The sequence below is a fragment of the Bactrocera neohumeralis genome, chromosome 6 (assembly GCF_024586455.1).
Source record: "Bactrocera neohumeralis isolate Rockhampton chromosome 6, APGP_CSIRO_Bneo_wtdbg2-racon-allhic-juicebox.fasta_v2, whole genome shotgun sequence".
NCBI classification, from domain to species: Eukaryota; Metazoa; Arthropoda; class Insecta; order Diptera; family Tephritidae; genus Bactrocera; species Bactrocera neohumeralis.
The window spans coordinates 71,130,709-71,145,369 of record NC_065923.1 but is presented as its reverse complement, the minus strand read 5'-3'; the positions used below and the strand labels follow the sequence as shown (position 1 = coordinate 71,145,369).

The 14,661-nt window shown below is 40.9% G+C and overlaps 5 protein-coding genes and 1 long non-coding RNA gene across 9 annotated transcripts; 5 read left to right on the top strand and 1 right to left on the bottom strand.

Annotated features, from left to right (window-relative positions):
- The first annotated feature begins 454 nt into the window (after positions 1-454).
- LOC126761252 (uncharacterized) lies at positions 455-1,379 on the top strand. Its single transcript, XR_007667348.1, has 2 exons — positions 455-688; positions 839-1,379. It is a non-coding gene; the product is annotated as an uncharacterized LOC126761252 (long non-coding RNA).
- Positions 1,169-3,566, bottom strand: LOC126761249 (peroxisomal biogenesis factor 3). 2 transcript variants are annotated; one of them, XM_050477248.1, is made up of 3 exons: positions 3,455-3,566; positions 3,185-3,265; positions 1,169-2,993 (listed from the first exon to the last, which is right to left on the bottom strand). In XM_050477248.1, exon 3 carries the CDS (start codon positions 2,921-2,923, stop codon positions 1,793-1,795), a length of 1,131 nt encoding a protein of 376 aa, XP_050333205.1. In that variant the 5' UTR covers positions 2,924-2,993; positions 3,185-3,265; positions 3,455-3,566; the 3' UTR covers positions 1,169-1,792. The 2 variants fall into 2 exon arrangements, with proteins under 2 accessions (XP_050333205.1, XP_050333203.1); XM_050477246.1 differs by having other exon boundaries at positions 3,185-3,358; positions 3,455-3,557.
- A 113-nt stretch (positions 3,567-3,679) lies between these two features.
- LOC126761251 (pyroglutamyl-peptidase 1) lies at positions 3,680-4,824 on the top strand. Of its 3 annotated transcripts, none has more exons than XM_050477251.1 (3): positions 3,680-3,739; positions 3,840-4,117; positions 4,175-4,824. In XM_050477251.1, exons 2-3 carry the CDS (start codon positions 3,872-3,874, stop codon positions 4,664-4,666), a joined length of 738 nt encoding a protein of 245 aa, XP_050333208.1. In that variant the 5' UTR covers positions 3,680-3,739; positions 3,840-3,871; the 3' UTR covers positions 4,667-4,824. The 3 variants fall into 3 exon arrangements, with proteins under 3 accessions (XP_050333208.1, XP_050333207.1, XP_050333209.1); XM_050477252.1 differs by lacking the exon at positions 3,680-3,739 and adding an exon at positions 3,750-3,768; XM_050477250.1 differs by lacking the exon at positions 3,680-3,739 and having other exon boundaries at positions 3,746-4,117.
- Positions 4,825-4,911: 87 nt separating this feature from the next.
- Positions 4,912-6,445, top strand: LOC126761250 (nitric oxide synthase-interacting protein homolog). The gene is made up of 3 exons (XM_050477249.1): positions 4,912-5,909; positions 5,971-6,079; positions 6,148-6,445. Exons 1-3 carry the CDS (start codon positions 5,173-5,175, stop codon positions 6,217-6,219), a joined length of 918 nt encoding a protein of 305 aa, XP_050333206.1. The 5' UTR covers positions 4,912-5,172; the 3' UTR covers positions 6,220-6,445.
- A 212-nt stretch (positions 6,446-6,657) lies between these two features.
- On the top strand, positions 6,658-7,393 carry LOC126762139 (probable chitinase 10). Its single transcript, XM_050478670.1, has one exon. The coding sequence runs from the start codon at positions 6,780-6,782 to the stop codon at positions 7,347-7,349; it is 570 nt and encodes a 189-aa protein (XP_050334627.1). The 5' UTR covers positions 6,658-6,779; the 3' UTR covers positions 7,350-7,393.
- A 5,272-nt stretch (positions 7,394-12,665) lies between these two features.
- On the top strand, positions 12,666-13,639 carry LOC126761937 (uncharacterized). Its single transcript, XM_050478373.1, has one exon. It carries the CDS (start codon positions 12,788-12,790, stop codon positions 13,478-13,480), a length of 693 nt encoding a protein of 230 aa, XP_050334330.1. The 5' UTR covers positions 12,666-12,787; the 3' UTR covers positions 13,481-13,639.
- The last annotated feature ends 1,022 nt before the right edge of the window (positions 13,640-14,661 follow it).

Below are 14,661 nucleotides of genomic sequence, written 5' to 3'. Positions count from 1 at the left end.
TGACTATGATTAAAACTAAAAAAAAAATTAAATTAAAAAAATTATATTAAAATTTACTAAGTTTTTTAACAATATTTTATTAAATATAATTTGAATTATTTAATATTTTTAAAAATATTTAGACTTTAGTACACATACACAATATGGATATCGATTGGGTCCATATAACCGTAAAAAAAAAACCGATCAAGACAGTCGAGTCTAAGTTACCGAAATGGACTAGGATTTTTATCCGGCCAAGGGCAGTTAACTCGGCAAAATTCCGCGAAATGTTTTATACCGCTACAACACCAAAAACAAAGTTAATAATTCAGGAATGTTTTATATCGCTACAACAACAAAAACAAAATAAATTCATATTTTTTCAATATTTTTCAATATTTTTCAAAGTAAAGTAAAAAAATAATAATTAGAACTTCTCCACTACCTACACATTAATAGCACAGTTTTCGGCGCAAATAGAAAGCCCTGGTTGTTTGAAACTCTTTCGTTCAGCTGTTGCCGTATCAAAATGTCTGCAAACAAGCATAAAGATTGTGTGCGTTCCAACGACAATCGGTTCGAAGTAACCTGAACGGACAAGGATTTTTACCCAACCAAGGACTCTCAACTCGGCACCAGGCCTCGAAATTACTTAAGGAATGTTTTCTGGCGCTACAACAACAACAATATTGTTATTTTGTATTCTGTAAGGCTCTATGGATCTGTTCCCATGACAATCGGGTCTACATAATCAGAACAAACACGGATTTTTAGTATTCTTTTATTACTTAAGCAACATTTTCTGCCACTACAACAACAATGACATTGTAATTTTGTATTTTATATGGCTCTATAGGTCTGTTCTGATTACCTATCGCTGTGGGAACACTTTCATTGAGGCCGAACAATATGCCCACGATAGTCGGGTCTATATAAACAGAACAAACACGGATTTTTAGCCGGTCACGAACTGTCTGCAACAGCAGTTGTCAATATTACTTCATTTCTTTAGGTGCTTATTACAGCTACTGCATACATATTCCGAAAAACCAAATACTACACAATTACATGGTGTTGCATAAAATCTATAATTAACCTGAAAGTATGTTATACTTTCGAAGAAACTACCAAACCATTTCCGTTCCTAAAAGTCGCCCCTGTTACCAATAAAAGACGTGTCAGCAAGTGATTTTATAAATTACAAGTTTAAATATATTTCCCAGTCACAAGAATACGCCATTACATACATACGTACATGTATTGATTTATATAATACATATTTTATTTAAAATTATTGATAGCGCCAAATATTAAGTTACACAATATGTAATACACATCCGTTAAAAAAATTATAGCAATAAATAAATTATCATGGAAAGTTCCTTCTCTCGATTCTATACATATGTGGTTGTTTTTTGGAATGAATGATTTTTCATAAAAAAATGGGCAGCTATTTTTTACAATTCACTGAATGACAGCCTATTTCGTTTAATGTCACTGAAAATTTGAGTACATATAATTTTACAAACTATTTTTGCCCTAATACCATTTTCAATGCAACTGCGCTGGTGAATTTATAAAATTCTACTGCGGTCTAACTAGTCTTCACAAGATTTTCTTGTTATCTTGCCTACTGCTGTTTTGTTTTGGCGTCTTTAAAAGCTAGTTTTAAAGTTACAAGCTTTTGTAGGTACATTTTTGCTATTGCAAACAAAATATTTAAAAATTTAAATTTTCTTCAAACAGTCAAAAATAGGTTTGCGCTTCAGAGGCAACCTATTTATTGTATTACATTTGACAATAAACATATTTATGTGGAGCTAAACGTTTCATACACATTCGCACCAAATACTTTGCTCTTCTCATCAACCATATAAAATGTGATCAGCGAGGTCGCCAAATTCTGTGGACGTGATTTTTCATCGAATCCTTGCGACGTTAAGCCACTTACAATCGGTATAAGTTTAGCTAAAGCCATTTCCACGCTGTTTATGCTGAGTACACTATTCGAGGTTGCCACGTCGCCACCATCGCCCTTTTGCGTGGTTTTATTTTCTTCGTTTGCTGTAGCCTTTTGCGCTTGCGTTAATGTATCGCCAATACTTTCTGCGATGGCATCTACCGTCAGGGAAAAGCCTCGACAGATACTGTTCGAGCAAACACTTGCGGCATCGTCGCTCTCCAGCAAGTCTAACGTTTCATTGTACATTTTTTGCAGCAGTGGTCCCACTGTATTATATTCTGGCACTTGTGGCGGCAATAAGTAAGTCGCCATTTTTGCAATGGGATCGCCTGCATCGCTATTTATGGCCATTTGTAGCGTCCAAAAGAGCTGTTCTATATCTGAAAGACTAAAACGTTTCGACAGCGGCAATGTCTTCATAACAACAAGTACTTTGGCACGTATTATACGTATTAGCTCACTTAAGCCACCATCATGTATGAAGTAACCAATGAGTGAGAGATACTGTTGTTTCAGTTCTTCTAAGATTTGTTTTCGTTCCAACGTGACGTCTTGGTATAGGTAGCCGCCGAGCAAATTCATTTGTACACGCAAGGCAATGACTAACATCGATGAAGCATAAATGAATGTTGTCAGACGCGTGAACGCGACAATCTTCATTTCTTCCCACAATTCTAGTTTATTCGGTGGATTCTGACGAAGTTGATCCAGCAAAGCGTTGGTATTGCATTCACGTATTATGGCTGCATATAATTCGGTGCCCATTCCAATAATTACCTTATTGCAAGTATGTTCTGTTGTTTCAAAATGTTGCATACGCTTTGTCTTTTCGAAAAATTCGCGTGCTTGACGCGTTTGATATTCAATAAGTTTTCGCTGTGCATATTTGATAGCTACATATGTGCCTCCAACTAGCACGCCTGTGACTATAAATTTTCGTCGGTGACGTGTGGCGAAATCACGTAGTCTGCTGAACATTTTTTGTTGTTGTTGAGCGTTAAATCGGTGTTCCGAAAACCCTTCGAATATTCTCCTAAAACTCCTTTTGCTGCAATGGAAATAAGTGCTTTTATTAAAACTGAAATTCTGAAGTAGTGTACAAAGTGCAATGGATCTAAAGATTTACTTAGTAGTGAAACCTGTTAAGATTAGATTATCTCATACCCTGTTTTAAATTTAAATACACTTATTAGTTATCCACCCATTTTGCACACACCAATCAATACAAATAATACTTACTTTGATTTTATTTAGTTAGTATAGTTTACGATTGTTTTGTTGCCTCCTTCTTTCACTGCCCACACATTTATCGTCTCATTACTAGAAATATTTAATTATTCATATAGTTTATTGATTTGCAGTGATTTATCAACTGCTTGAAGGAACGATATGTGAACATACATACACACAGCACTATTTAACGACAGTCGTTTATAAAAAAAAAATTATTACTATTAGTTAATGTGTATTATTTTATTAAATATTTTCTTATAAATTTAAATGAATTACCAAAGTACGAAGTCCGAATTTTATTTATTCAGTAGATGGAAACCTGCACGGTGAAATATAGAAATATGTATTACTGTCAAATAAATGGATAGGAATTAAAAAAATGACAACAAAAATCAAATGACATTTCTTCTGACATATCTGCCGAAATGCCAAAAGTCAGAGTTGCACCAAGAGCTTAACCTTTCGTATACTGTTAAACACAATATTGTCGTTTTTTAATACCTTTTTGATACACAACGGTTAAGTATTTTGACAGTTGCAACAACAAGTGGGGGGTGGATGGTAAATAAAGCTTAATCATATCTAAAGTAGTAAATTAATATAAATTAAGTAAAGAAGGCAATTAAGATTCAACAACCGAATTTGATACATTTTAAAACAGAGGTGAAGATACAACTGAAGGTGTCACACAATATGGCTCAACCTCAAGTAAAGTCGGTAGTTGCTGCGGAGGAAGCTAACAAAAACTTAATTATAGTAACTGGATTTGGACCATTTGTTGGACATGAAGACGTGAATGCCAGTTGGGAAGCTGTACGTCTTTTGCCAGATGAGCTTACTTGGCATGGTCACCATTATAAGCTAGAGAAACTGGAGGTACCTGTTGAGTATGATGCTGTGGACAAAGCCGTCGAAGAAATATGGTCACATAAGCCACAAGTAAGCAGAACTAACGGCCTATTTCTTGCGAGTAACTTATCTTTTTTATTTTAAAAGCTTGTTATTCATTGTGGCGTTCATGGTAGTGCAAGTTGCATTCATGTAGAGAAATTGGCTTATAATCATAAATTCACACGACCGGACTATGCGCGCCAGCGTTTACCAAAGTCTACAGCATGTTTATTGAATTGTAGCACCAATATGAATGATAATCATACCTTACATTGTGGCTTAGATGTGGATAAAATTGTTGAAGTGGTTGCTGCATCATGTGAGTGTACGCCAACTGCTACAGACGAAGCCATACAAAGTAGCGTGAATGTAGAACCAGAAGCATTTACCGTACTTCAAAGTTCAGATGATGTCGGCAATTATTTGTGTGGATACATATATCTAAAATCTCTTGATAGAAATAGGAATCGCACTTTATTCTTACATGTACCACCTATAAATTGTCCATTCACATCAGAAGAGACGAAGGAGGTGGTGTTGCGAATAATTGAAGAATGTATTAGACAAGTTACGGAGAACGAAAAAGTAGATTGTTGAATTATATGAATATTCTTCTTATGCATTTGTGTCTTACGATTTTATCAAGAAGATGAAATTGAAAATGTTTTTGCTTTATATAACGTAACAAAGTATTACAACTAACGAACTAATATGTATGTTTTAACAACTTTATAAAATAACCGTAAATAATATAACAGTTTGATATTTTTTTATGGTTTTGATCGGCCACTTATATTTAAAGTTATCAGCCAGATTACTGTTGTTAGATCTGTTGTAAATCAGTAGTAGTAAAATTTTTTATAAATGTATTTTCTTTAAATAAATGTATAAACAAATAATATGCACATATGTATGTATGTGTATATATTTTTTCGGAGACCTAAATAAATTGGCACCACTTACATTCTTAATCCACACAAAATTTGGCAGCACTAAGCATTGTTTTGTTATTTTCTCATATTCCGTAAAATTTTAATATTAAGAAATCATCAAAAAGTTGAGTGCTAATAAAAACCTGTGAAATACTTAACTTTGCTTAAAACATGACACGACACGCTCGTAATTGCACAGCCGGTGCTGTATATACATATAATGAAAAGCGGCGTGATGCAGCCGAATCAGGCTATGGCACCAAAGCACAACGTCTTGGAAAAGATTCGGTTAAGTCCTTCGATTGTTGTTCTCTAACTTTACAACCTTGTCGTAATCCAGTGATAACGAAAGAAGGATACCTTTTTGACAAGGAAGCCATTTTGCAATATATAATTACAAAGAAAAATGAATACAGTCGTAAATTGAAGGAATTCGAACGTTTACGAAGGCTTGAGGAGACGGAAAACGCACAGGAGTTAAATCTTAAACAACAAAAATGCATTGAAAAGTTTGTAAACGCTGGTAAACCGGTCAATGAGAGTGCCAGTGATAAAAAATCGGCTGACGTAATTGCTATAACACCAAGCACCTCTGCGGCTGCAGTAGCTGCGGCCGGTGGCTCCATCTCTAACATGACCAATGGCAATGAAAAGAAGTTGCCTAGTTTCTGGGTGCCCTCCGAGTGTCCAAATGCTGGTGCAGCAAAGGCGAAAAAACCTGATTCAACCATTTATTGTCCCGTCTCCGAGAAACCTTTAAAAGTAAAAGATTTAATAAATGTAAAATTTACACTAATCAAGGATGGTGATAGTAGCCGTTCGCTAATAGCAAAAGAAGCGCGTTACATGTGCCCCGTAACTCACGATGTACTCAGCAATGCTGTACCCTGCGCTGTGTTGCGTCCAACGTGAGTTAAAATTATGATATATGGAAATAAACATTTATCTTACAAATCTTATATTTTGCAGTGGCGATGTGGTTACAATGGAATGCGTAGAGAAATTAATTAAGAAAGATATGATACATCCTTTGACGAATCAGAAACTATCCGAAAAAGATATTATACCCTTACAGAGAGTGCGTTTGCGTATAATTTCTTCAACAATCAGATTTCTCATGTATATTTTTTTATTCACTATTTATAGGGTGGTACCGGCTATGCTATGACCAATGATAATTTAAACGCCAAGGAAAAGCGACCAATGTTGCAAGTTTAGAGTATTCCTCTTTAAGTTAAGCAATTTAGTTCTTTGTTGGTTTCGATATAAGATTTTGAGTATCTTATGTTATTTTTTAATTAATATTTTAAAAAATTAACTTAAAAAAATTTTGGAATTACTACTTTTTATGTTTAAACATAAATAACTTCAATTGTGAACCTTAACTAATATTACATATTAAAAATAAATATACATACAAGCATTTTTAGGTGCTGATAAAATATCACTTGTTTCTGTTTCTCTTATCTTTGTATCTGGCCTTGACCCAAAATTATTCTGCACAGTTCAATAATTTTATAGGTTCATTGACTGTAATAGGAAACCTAACTATCGGTCAAATCAATTTCAAGATAACAGCATCCATCAATGACAGCTGAAGAGTCAACAAACGATATTGAAAACACTATCTTTTTCAGATGCAGGTGTCAATGGCGACCTTCTACTCATCGAATATAAACGCTTGGCAATGCTACAGAGGCATTAGAAAGCAATCAACTGCTTGTGCGAAAGAAAGTAATTTAATTTTACTAAAAAAAATATACATACAAAAATTTAAAATGCGCACAATTTTTGTAAAAATTATATCGGTTTTGACTCTCATCATTAACACTCATGCAGAGTCATACAAGGAGTGCAAAAATGCCGCTGAAGGCACTTTTGTAGCGGTTGAGAACAATTGCCTCGCATACATTTATTGCCTGGACGAAGAGTCTTTCACCGATTCATGTCCGGTTGGCACCTATTTCGATGCAGAGCAACAACAATGTTTACTAGATGAAGATGGCACCAAGTGCACAACTTTTATGATTCAGCCTACACAAGCAGCCTTAACACAGCAGTTGTTAACACACACTGAGACTACAGTCACCACGACGATTAATACGACGACTACTAGTGGCTCGCTGTCGACAAGCACGTTGTCACCACGCCCACAGTGCAAACCAACTATGGATGAGTATTTTCCATATCAGCAGCGCTGTGAGTACTACTATCGCTGCACGCGCGGCTATTTGAGCATATTGCGCTGCAGTCTGGGCTACGGCTGGGATTTTCTGCAAGAGAAGTGTATGCCTCTGAAAGAGGCGCAGTGCTTTAAGGCTGTGCGGACGCATGTATCTAATTTTTAAATATTTATTTTTCGCTTTAATTTTAAGTGTTTTATTTTTGTGAATAAATGTTATGGCTCAGTATAAAATGTGCATGTGTGTGTATTTCACACAGTGCCTGCGTTTTCGCTTGAAAGTATGCAAATATTATTATATACTATTTATGTATATGAAGTTCTGCAATTCTAAACAAAGGGTTTATCGACAATTGGTTTTTATCATAGGAATGTACAAAATCGATATCTTTACGATGTTAGGCGGTATCGTTTGAAATTAAATACTATATTGCCGTAATATTCTTCATAGATGCCCTTCTTACAGCATAAAAGAATATAAAAAGACCTTAAACATGACTGTTCCCACGACAGTCGGGTCTACGTAATCGGAACGGAACCGGATTTTTATCCAGCCAGGACTGTCAACTCGGCAGATTTCTGCGCTACAACAACAAAAACCGATGACCGGTCAGTTTGTATGTCAGCTATATGCTATAGTAGATCGTTCTGACCAATTTCTGCGCAGATTGTATTGTTGGTCTGAGATATAATCCATGCCAAATTTTCTGAAGGTATCTTGTCAAATAAAAAAGTTTCCATATAAGATATAGATTTTGATTAATTCACATCATATCACGGCGCGAGTGTCACCTTAACAGTGGCCAGGCACAGTGCCTGCGTTTCTTATATAGAGCCAGCTGGCAGCCAACTGCTCTGAAGTCATCGCACGACTGTTAAATCACATCCCATCACGGCGCGAGTGTCACCTTAACAGTGGCCAGGCACAGTGCCTGCGTTTCTTATATAGAGCCAGCTGGCGGCCAAGTGCTCTGAAGTCACCGCACGACTGTTAAATCACATCCCATCACGGCGCGAGTGTCACCTTAACAGTGGCCAGGCACGGTTTCTGCGTTTCTTATATAGAGCCAGCTGGCAGCCAACTGCTCTGAAGTTATCGCACGACTGTTAAATCACATCCCTTCACAGCGCGAGTGTCACCTTAACAGTGGCCAGGCACAGTGCATGTGATTATTATATACAGCCAGCTGGTGGCCAAGTGCTCCGAAGTCACAGCACGACTGTTAAATCACATCCCATCACGGCGCGAGTGTCACCTTAACAGTGGCCAGGCACAGTGCCTGCGTTTCTTATATAGAGCCAGCTGGCGGCCAAGTGCTCCGAAGTCACAGCACGACTGTTAAATCACATCCCATCACGGCGCGAGTGTCACCTTAACAGTGGCCAGGCACGGTGCATGCGTTTCTTATATAGAGCCAGCTGGCAGCCAACTGCTCTGAAGTCACCGCACGACTGTTAAATCACATCCCATCACGGCGCGAGTGTCACCTTAACAGTGGCCAGGCACGGTGCATGTGATTATTATATACAGCCAGCTGGCGGCCAAGTGCTCCGAAGTCACAGCACGACTGTTAAATCACATCCCATTACGCCGCGAGTGTCACTTTCACAGTGGCCAGGCACAGTGCCTGCGTTTCTTATATAGAGCCAGCTGGCAGCCAACTGCTCTGAAGTCACCGCACGACTGTTAAATCACATCCCATCACGGCGCGAGTGTCACTTTAACAGTGGCCAGGCACAGTTTCTGCGTTTCTTATATAGAGCCAGCTGGCAGCCAACTGCTCTGAAGTCACCGCACGACTGTTAAATCACATCCCATCACGGCGCGAGTGTCACCTTAACAGTGGCCAGGCACGGTGCATGCGTTTCTTATATAGAGCCAGCTGGCGGCCAAGTGCTCTGAAGTCACCGCACGACTGTTAAATCACATCCCATCACGGCGCGAGTGTCACCTTAACAGTGGCCAGGCACGGTGCATGCGTTTCTTATATAGAGCCAGCTGGCGGCCAAGTGCTCTGAAGTCACCGCACGACTGTTAAATCACATCCCATCACGGCGCGAGTGTCACCTTAACAGTGGCCAGGCACGGTGCATGCGTTTCTTATATAGAGCCAGCTGGCGGCCAAGTGCTCTGAAGTCACCGCACGACTGTTAAATCACATCCCATCACGGCGCGAGTGTCACCTTAACAGTGGCCAGGCACGGTGCATGCGTTTCTTATATAGAGCCAGCTGGCGGCCAAGTGCTCCGAAGTCACAGCACGACTGTTAAATCACATCCCATCACGGCGCGAGTGTCACCTTAACAGTGGCCAGGCACAGTGCCTGCGTTTCTTATATAGACATCACACGACTGTTAAATTACATCACATCGCACGCGAGTGTCACCTTAACAGTGGCCAGGCACGGTGCCTGCGTTTCTTATATAGAGCCAGCTGGCAGCCAAGTGCTCTGAAGTCACCGCACGACTGTTAAATCACATCCCATCACGGCGCGAGTGTCACCTTAACAGTGGCCAGGCACGGTGCATGCGTTTCTTATATAGAGCCAGCTGGCGGCCAAGTGCTCCGAAGTCACAGCACGACTGTTAAATCACATCCCATCACGGCGCGAGTGTCACCTTAACAGTGGCCAGGCACGGTGCCTGCGTTTCTTATATAGAGCCAGCTGGCAGCCAAGTGCTCTGAAGTCACCGCACGACTGTTAAATCACATCCCATCACGGCGCGAGTGTCACCTTAACAGTGGCCAGGCACGGTGCATGCGTTTCTTATATAGAGCCAGCTGGCGGCCAAGTGCTCTGAAGTCACCGCACGACTGTTAAATCACATCCCATCACGGCGCGAGTGTCACCTTAACAGTGGCCAGGCACGGTGCCTGCGTTTCTTATATGGAGCCAGCTGGCCGCCAAATGCTCTGAAGTCACCGCACGACTGTTAAATCACATCACATCGCACGCGAGTGTCACCTAACAGCAGACAGGCACGGTGCATGCGTTTCTTATATAGAGCCAGCTGGCGGCCAAGTGCTCTGAAGTCACCGCACGACTGTTAAATCACATCCCATCACGGCGCGAGTGTCACCTTAACAGTGGCCAGGCACGGTGCCTGCGTTTCTTATATAGAGCCAGCTAGCAGCCAGCTGCTCTGTAGTCACCGCACGACTGTTAAATCACATCACATCGCGGCGCGAGTGTCACCCCAACAGTTGCCAGGCACGGTGCCTGCGTTTCTTATATAGAGCCAGCTAGCTGCTAGCTGCCAGCTGCTCTGTAGTCACCGCACGACTGTTAAATCACATCACATCACGGCGCTAGTGTCACCTTAACAGTGGCCAGGCACGGTGCCTGCGTTTCTTATATAGAGCCAGCTAGCAGCCAACTGCCGTGAAGTCACAGCACGACTGTTAAATCACATCCCATCACGGCGCGAGTGTCACCTTAACAGTGGCCAGGCACGGTGCCTGCGTTTCTTATATAGAGCCAGCTGGCAGCCAAATGCTCTGAAGTCACCGCACGACTGTTAAATCACATCCCATCACGGCGCGAGTGTCACCCCAACAGTGGCCATATAGGCCAGCTGGCTTATAGTGCTCTGCTCTGAGTCACAGCACGACTGTTAAATAACATCCCATCACGGCGCGAGTGTCAGTTTAACAGTGGCCAGGCACAGTTTCTGCGTTTCTTATATAGAGCCAGCTGGCAGCCAGCTGCCGTAGAAGCCACCTTGTGATTTTCAAATCACATCACTTTGCGGCGTGAGCGTCACTCAGGCACTGGCCAGACACGGTGCCTGCTTTTCTTATATAGAGCCAGCTGGCAGCCAACTGCCCTGAAGTCACAGCACGACTGTTAAATCACATCCCATCACGGTGCGAGTGTCACTTTAACAGTGGCCAGGCACGGTGCATGCGTTTCTTATATAGAGCCAGCTGGCGGCCAAGTGCTCTGAAGTCACCGCACGACTGTTAAATCACATCCCATTACGCCGCGAGTGCCACTTTCACAGTGGCCAGGCACAGTGCCTGCGTTTCTTATATAGAGCCAGCTGGCAGCCAAATGCTCTGAAGTCACCGCACGACTGTTAAATCACATCCCATCACGGCGCGAGTGTCACCTTAACAGTGGCCAGGCACGGTGCATGCGTTTCTTATATAGAGCCAGCTGGCGGCCAAGTGCTCCGAAGTCACCGCACGACTGTTAAATCACATCCCATCACGGCGCGAGTGTCACCTTAACAGTGGCCAGGCACGGTGCATGCGTTTCTTATATAGAGCCAGCTGGCGGCCAAGTGCTCTGAAGTCCCCGCACGACTGTTAAATCACATCCCATCACGGCGCGAGTGTCACCTTAACAGTGGCCAGGCACGGTGCTGCGTTTCTTATATAGAGCCAGCTGGCAGCCAACTGCTCTGAAGTCACCGCACGACTGTTAAATCACATCATATCGCGGCGAGAATGTCACTGGTCAGGCATGGATGTGATATCGGAATTCGCTCGATCAAGCATCTTCAAAGGGACCTGTTTACGGTACTCTTTTTATAAAAAAGTTCAGCTTTATCGGGACGATTCGAGCAAAAACGCGTTTGATCCCCAAAATAACCACCAAAATCATTCAAACGGACTCGCGAGATATGTCGAGCCAACACTTGTCTGACGATTTTCAAGCACCATATCCTTCACTTTTTGCTATTGTCATCAGTTGAAGAGGTCGAAACTCGTCCAGAACAAGGCATATCTTCAACGATTTCTCGACCGCGTCTTTGAAGGATTTGTACCACTCATAGGCTTGTGATTTTGATAAAACAGAATCCTTAAGCCTTTTTCAACATTCGCAACGATTCCGCATAGGAAATTTGGTTAGAAATACAAAATTTGTGACAAATTCTTTGTTCGATATTTTTAGATCATAGCATTTGAGTATGTTGGTTTTTAGGCTTTAAGCCTGTGCCAAAGCAAGCTATTTTCTTGGAAAAGGCTTTAATTAGCAATATATACCTATACATTTAAAAAAAATTTCAGCAACAAAACACCAAAAGACAGTAAAATAATTATTGCGATTTCGAGAAATTTATTGCGTCGATTGCGGAAAATATTTTCGAACATTTCTAATAACGGTTATCTAATGCATCAGTGTTAACATCAAAAAACTCTGCACAAATTATGAACAAAATTGTGTGCTTTCCCACCAAAAATATACTAAAGACCTAGTTTGCAATAAATAAATATATACATAAAAGCGAAATTAGCTCTGATCGCCTATCAATCGAAAGTTAGCAGCAAAATCGAAATAACGTCGATTCAAGCTACTGACTCAGCAAGGGAAAGCACCGCGGCGAGTGAGTGATACAAAAAGATAAGATGCCGCATAAACGAATCCCTTATCAGCCGGCTGCGTAGATTTTCAATTATCATCTGCGAGCGAAATGCGAAGCAGATCTTAAGTGCGAGACGCTATTTAAAGCGCGCAAATACCATCGAAACGACAGAGCAACCACGACAGGCAGCAAGTTCAAGTGCAGAACAGCAGCTGATTTTTCTAAAGCAAATCAAAACATTTGGGGTTTTCTCTTATTTTGTTTTGCACTCGAGTTTTCTCAACTCATTTCATGAAATCACACAAGATGTGCTCTCAAAATATACACTTTTGCTCAATACAGCTAACCGTTATCACCTGTACGCTATTGGCAACAATGTTGCTGCAACATGCTGCCGCCGCACCCGATTTTGTTTCACACAAAGCTTGTAACGATGCGGCGCCGGGCACTATTGTCGCCAATCCAGGCAATTGCAGTCAATATATCATTTGTAACGGTTTGCGTTCGACGCTAGGCGAATGTGCGGCCAATACATACTTCAATCCGAATGTGTTGTCATGCGACAAAACGTCTGTGGCTTGCAGCGGCAATTACAGCAGCACAGTAGTGACAGCAACAACAACAACAGTGGGCGCTACCGCATACACATCTACAACAGTTAACGCGACGGGGGCGTCGCCTGCATCCACTTTCCTGTTTACTACACGCCGCCCACTCAATACTTATACGCGTCCGCTGTCCAATAACCGCCCCGGCAGTCCATCCTTGACGACGGCGTCAGCGCCAACTTATGGTCGTCCTGTCTGCACCAGCTGGTACGATCAGCAATTCCCGCATCCCAACAACTGCGAGTACTATTTCCATTGTGTTGGCGGCTTTCTCAGTGTGCGTCGTTGCTATTTCGGTTTTGGCTGGGACTTGGATCGCCAGCAGTGTGTGCCCATGCAGCAGGCGAAATGCTTCCGCCCAAGGCTCGTACGTTAGTTGGCCGCTGCGCTGTCTTTGTTTTCTATTCTTTTGTTTTTGACATTTTGTTTAATGCACAAATTTGTTATTTGCTTGTTTTTATTATTATTGCGAAATGTTTTGGTGCATTTCATACATACTAAGAACATTCATTCAGTTGTATGAAAATAGTTTAAGTGTAGCATTAAGTGTTTAAAAATAAAATTATTTATATAAATTAAATTGTTTGTTAAAATAAATTTTAAATTATTCAGATAATTTTTTTTCTAAATAATTATTTTCCATTAGTCTACTTTGTAATGGATTGTAGAACCACATAGTCTGCAATACCATTGATGAGTGAGTCAGGTTACGTTAGGTTAGTTCAAAAGGCCGATACTGTTATAATCGCCAACACGGATCTCACTTGGACATCCTTGTACGCCGGTCCATTTTGGTGCCCAAAACTCTTATACAATTATCATGAAGATCCTTACAATTATTAAAAAAAAAAAACACTTTGAGCCTACCACACATTTCGTGAGTGGAATAAAACTCGTATCAGTTTGATCTATTTTTCCTGATAATGACGAAATTATGACGGCCGAGACGTTTAGCCTCAATCTTGCAAAAACTGGACTATGGAAAAGAATGTGCTTGGATATTTTCACCTCAACTTCGTCCATACAAATTGAATAATTTGCATCCGATAAGATAGCAGTTAGTATGGATGCCTATTGCACAAGCTGAGCAGTGGGAAATCCCACAACTGCGAAGGGATGAACCCTGCTGTGAGCAAGTTTAGTAATTCTCCTGTCTTCCATTCTAGGTCTTCCTCCATACAATTTTGATAAAAAAAACTCCTGCAATTACGGTAAGATGAACCTGCGGATCTCCTGCTTTCCCTTCTAGGTCTTCCTCCATAAATGTTCCATAATTTGCTTCCGATATTGCACAATGTCCAGTAAGAGTTCCTACTATTGTGGTAAGATGAACTTTTCGGATATCCTGTATTCCATTCTAGGCCTTTGATAATTTGCGTTCGATACTGGACAATGTCTAGTAATAGTTTTGCGATAAGATGAGCCTGTGGATCGCCTGCGTACTAGTCTGGTAATCGCACAGAAACTGGTCATCGACCACCAACTGCTAAGCACACGCGAGGTCCATAGGTCCAGCGCTAGAACGCAGAACTACAACGGAGATTCAGATAGTTCTCG

Excerpts from the sequence above, each read along its gene's own strand:
- LOC126761249 (XM_050477248.1), bottom strand. The coding sequence starts at position 2,923 with ATGTTCAGCAGACTACGTGATTTCGCCACACGTCACCGACGAAAATTT.
- LOC126761251 (XM_050477251.1), top strand. The coding sequence starts at position 3,872 with ATGGCTCAACCTCAAGTAAAGTCGGTAGTTGCTGCGGAGGAAGCTAAC. Across the intron at positions 4,118-4,174 it reads TATGGTCACATAAGCCACAA|CTTGTTATTCATTGTGGCGT; the intron begins GTAAGCAGAACT and ends TTATTTTAAAAG.
- LOC126761250 (XM_050477249.1), top strand. The coding sequence starts at position 5,173 with ATGACACGACACGCTCGTAATTGCACAGCCGGTGCTGTATATACATAT. Across the intron at positions 5,910-5,970 it reads TGCGCTGTGTTGCGTCCAAC|TGGCGATGTGGTTACAATGG; the intron begins GTGAGTTAAAAT and ends TATATTTTGCAG. Across the intron at positions 6,080-6,147 it reads ATATTATACCCTTACAGAGA|GGTGGTACCGGCTATGCTAT; the intron begins GTGCGTTTGCGT and ends CACTATTTATAG.
- LOC126762139 (XM_050478670.1), top strand. The coding sequence starts at position 6,780 with ATGCGCACAATTTTTGTAAAAATTATATCGGTTTTGACTCTCATCATT.
- LOC126761937 (XM_050478373.1), top strand. The coding sequence starts at position 12,788 with ATGAAATCACACAAGATGTGCTCTCAAAATATACACTTTTGCTCAATA.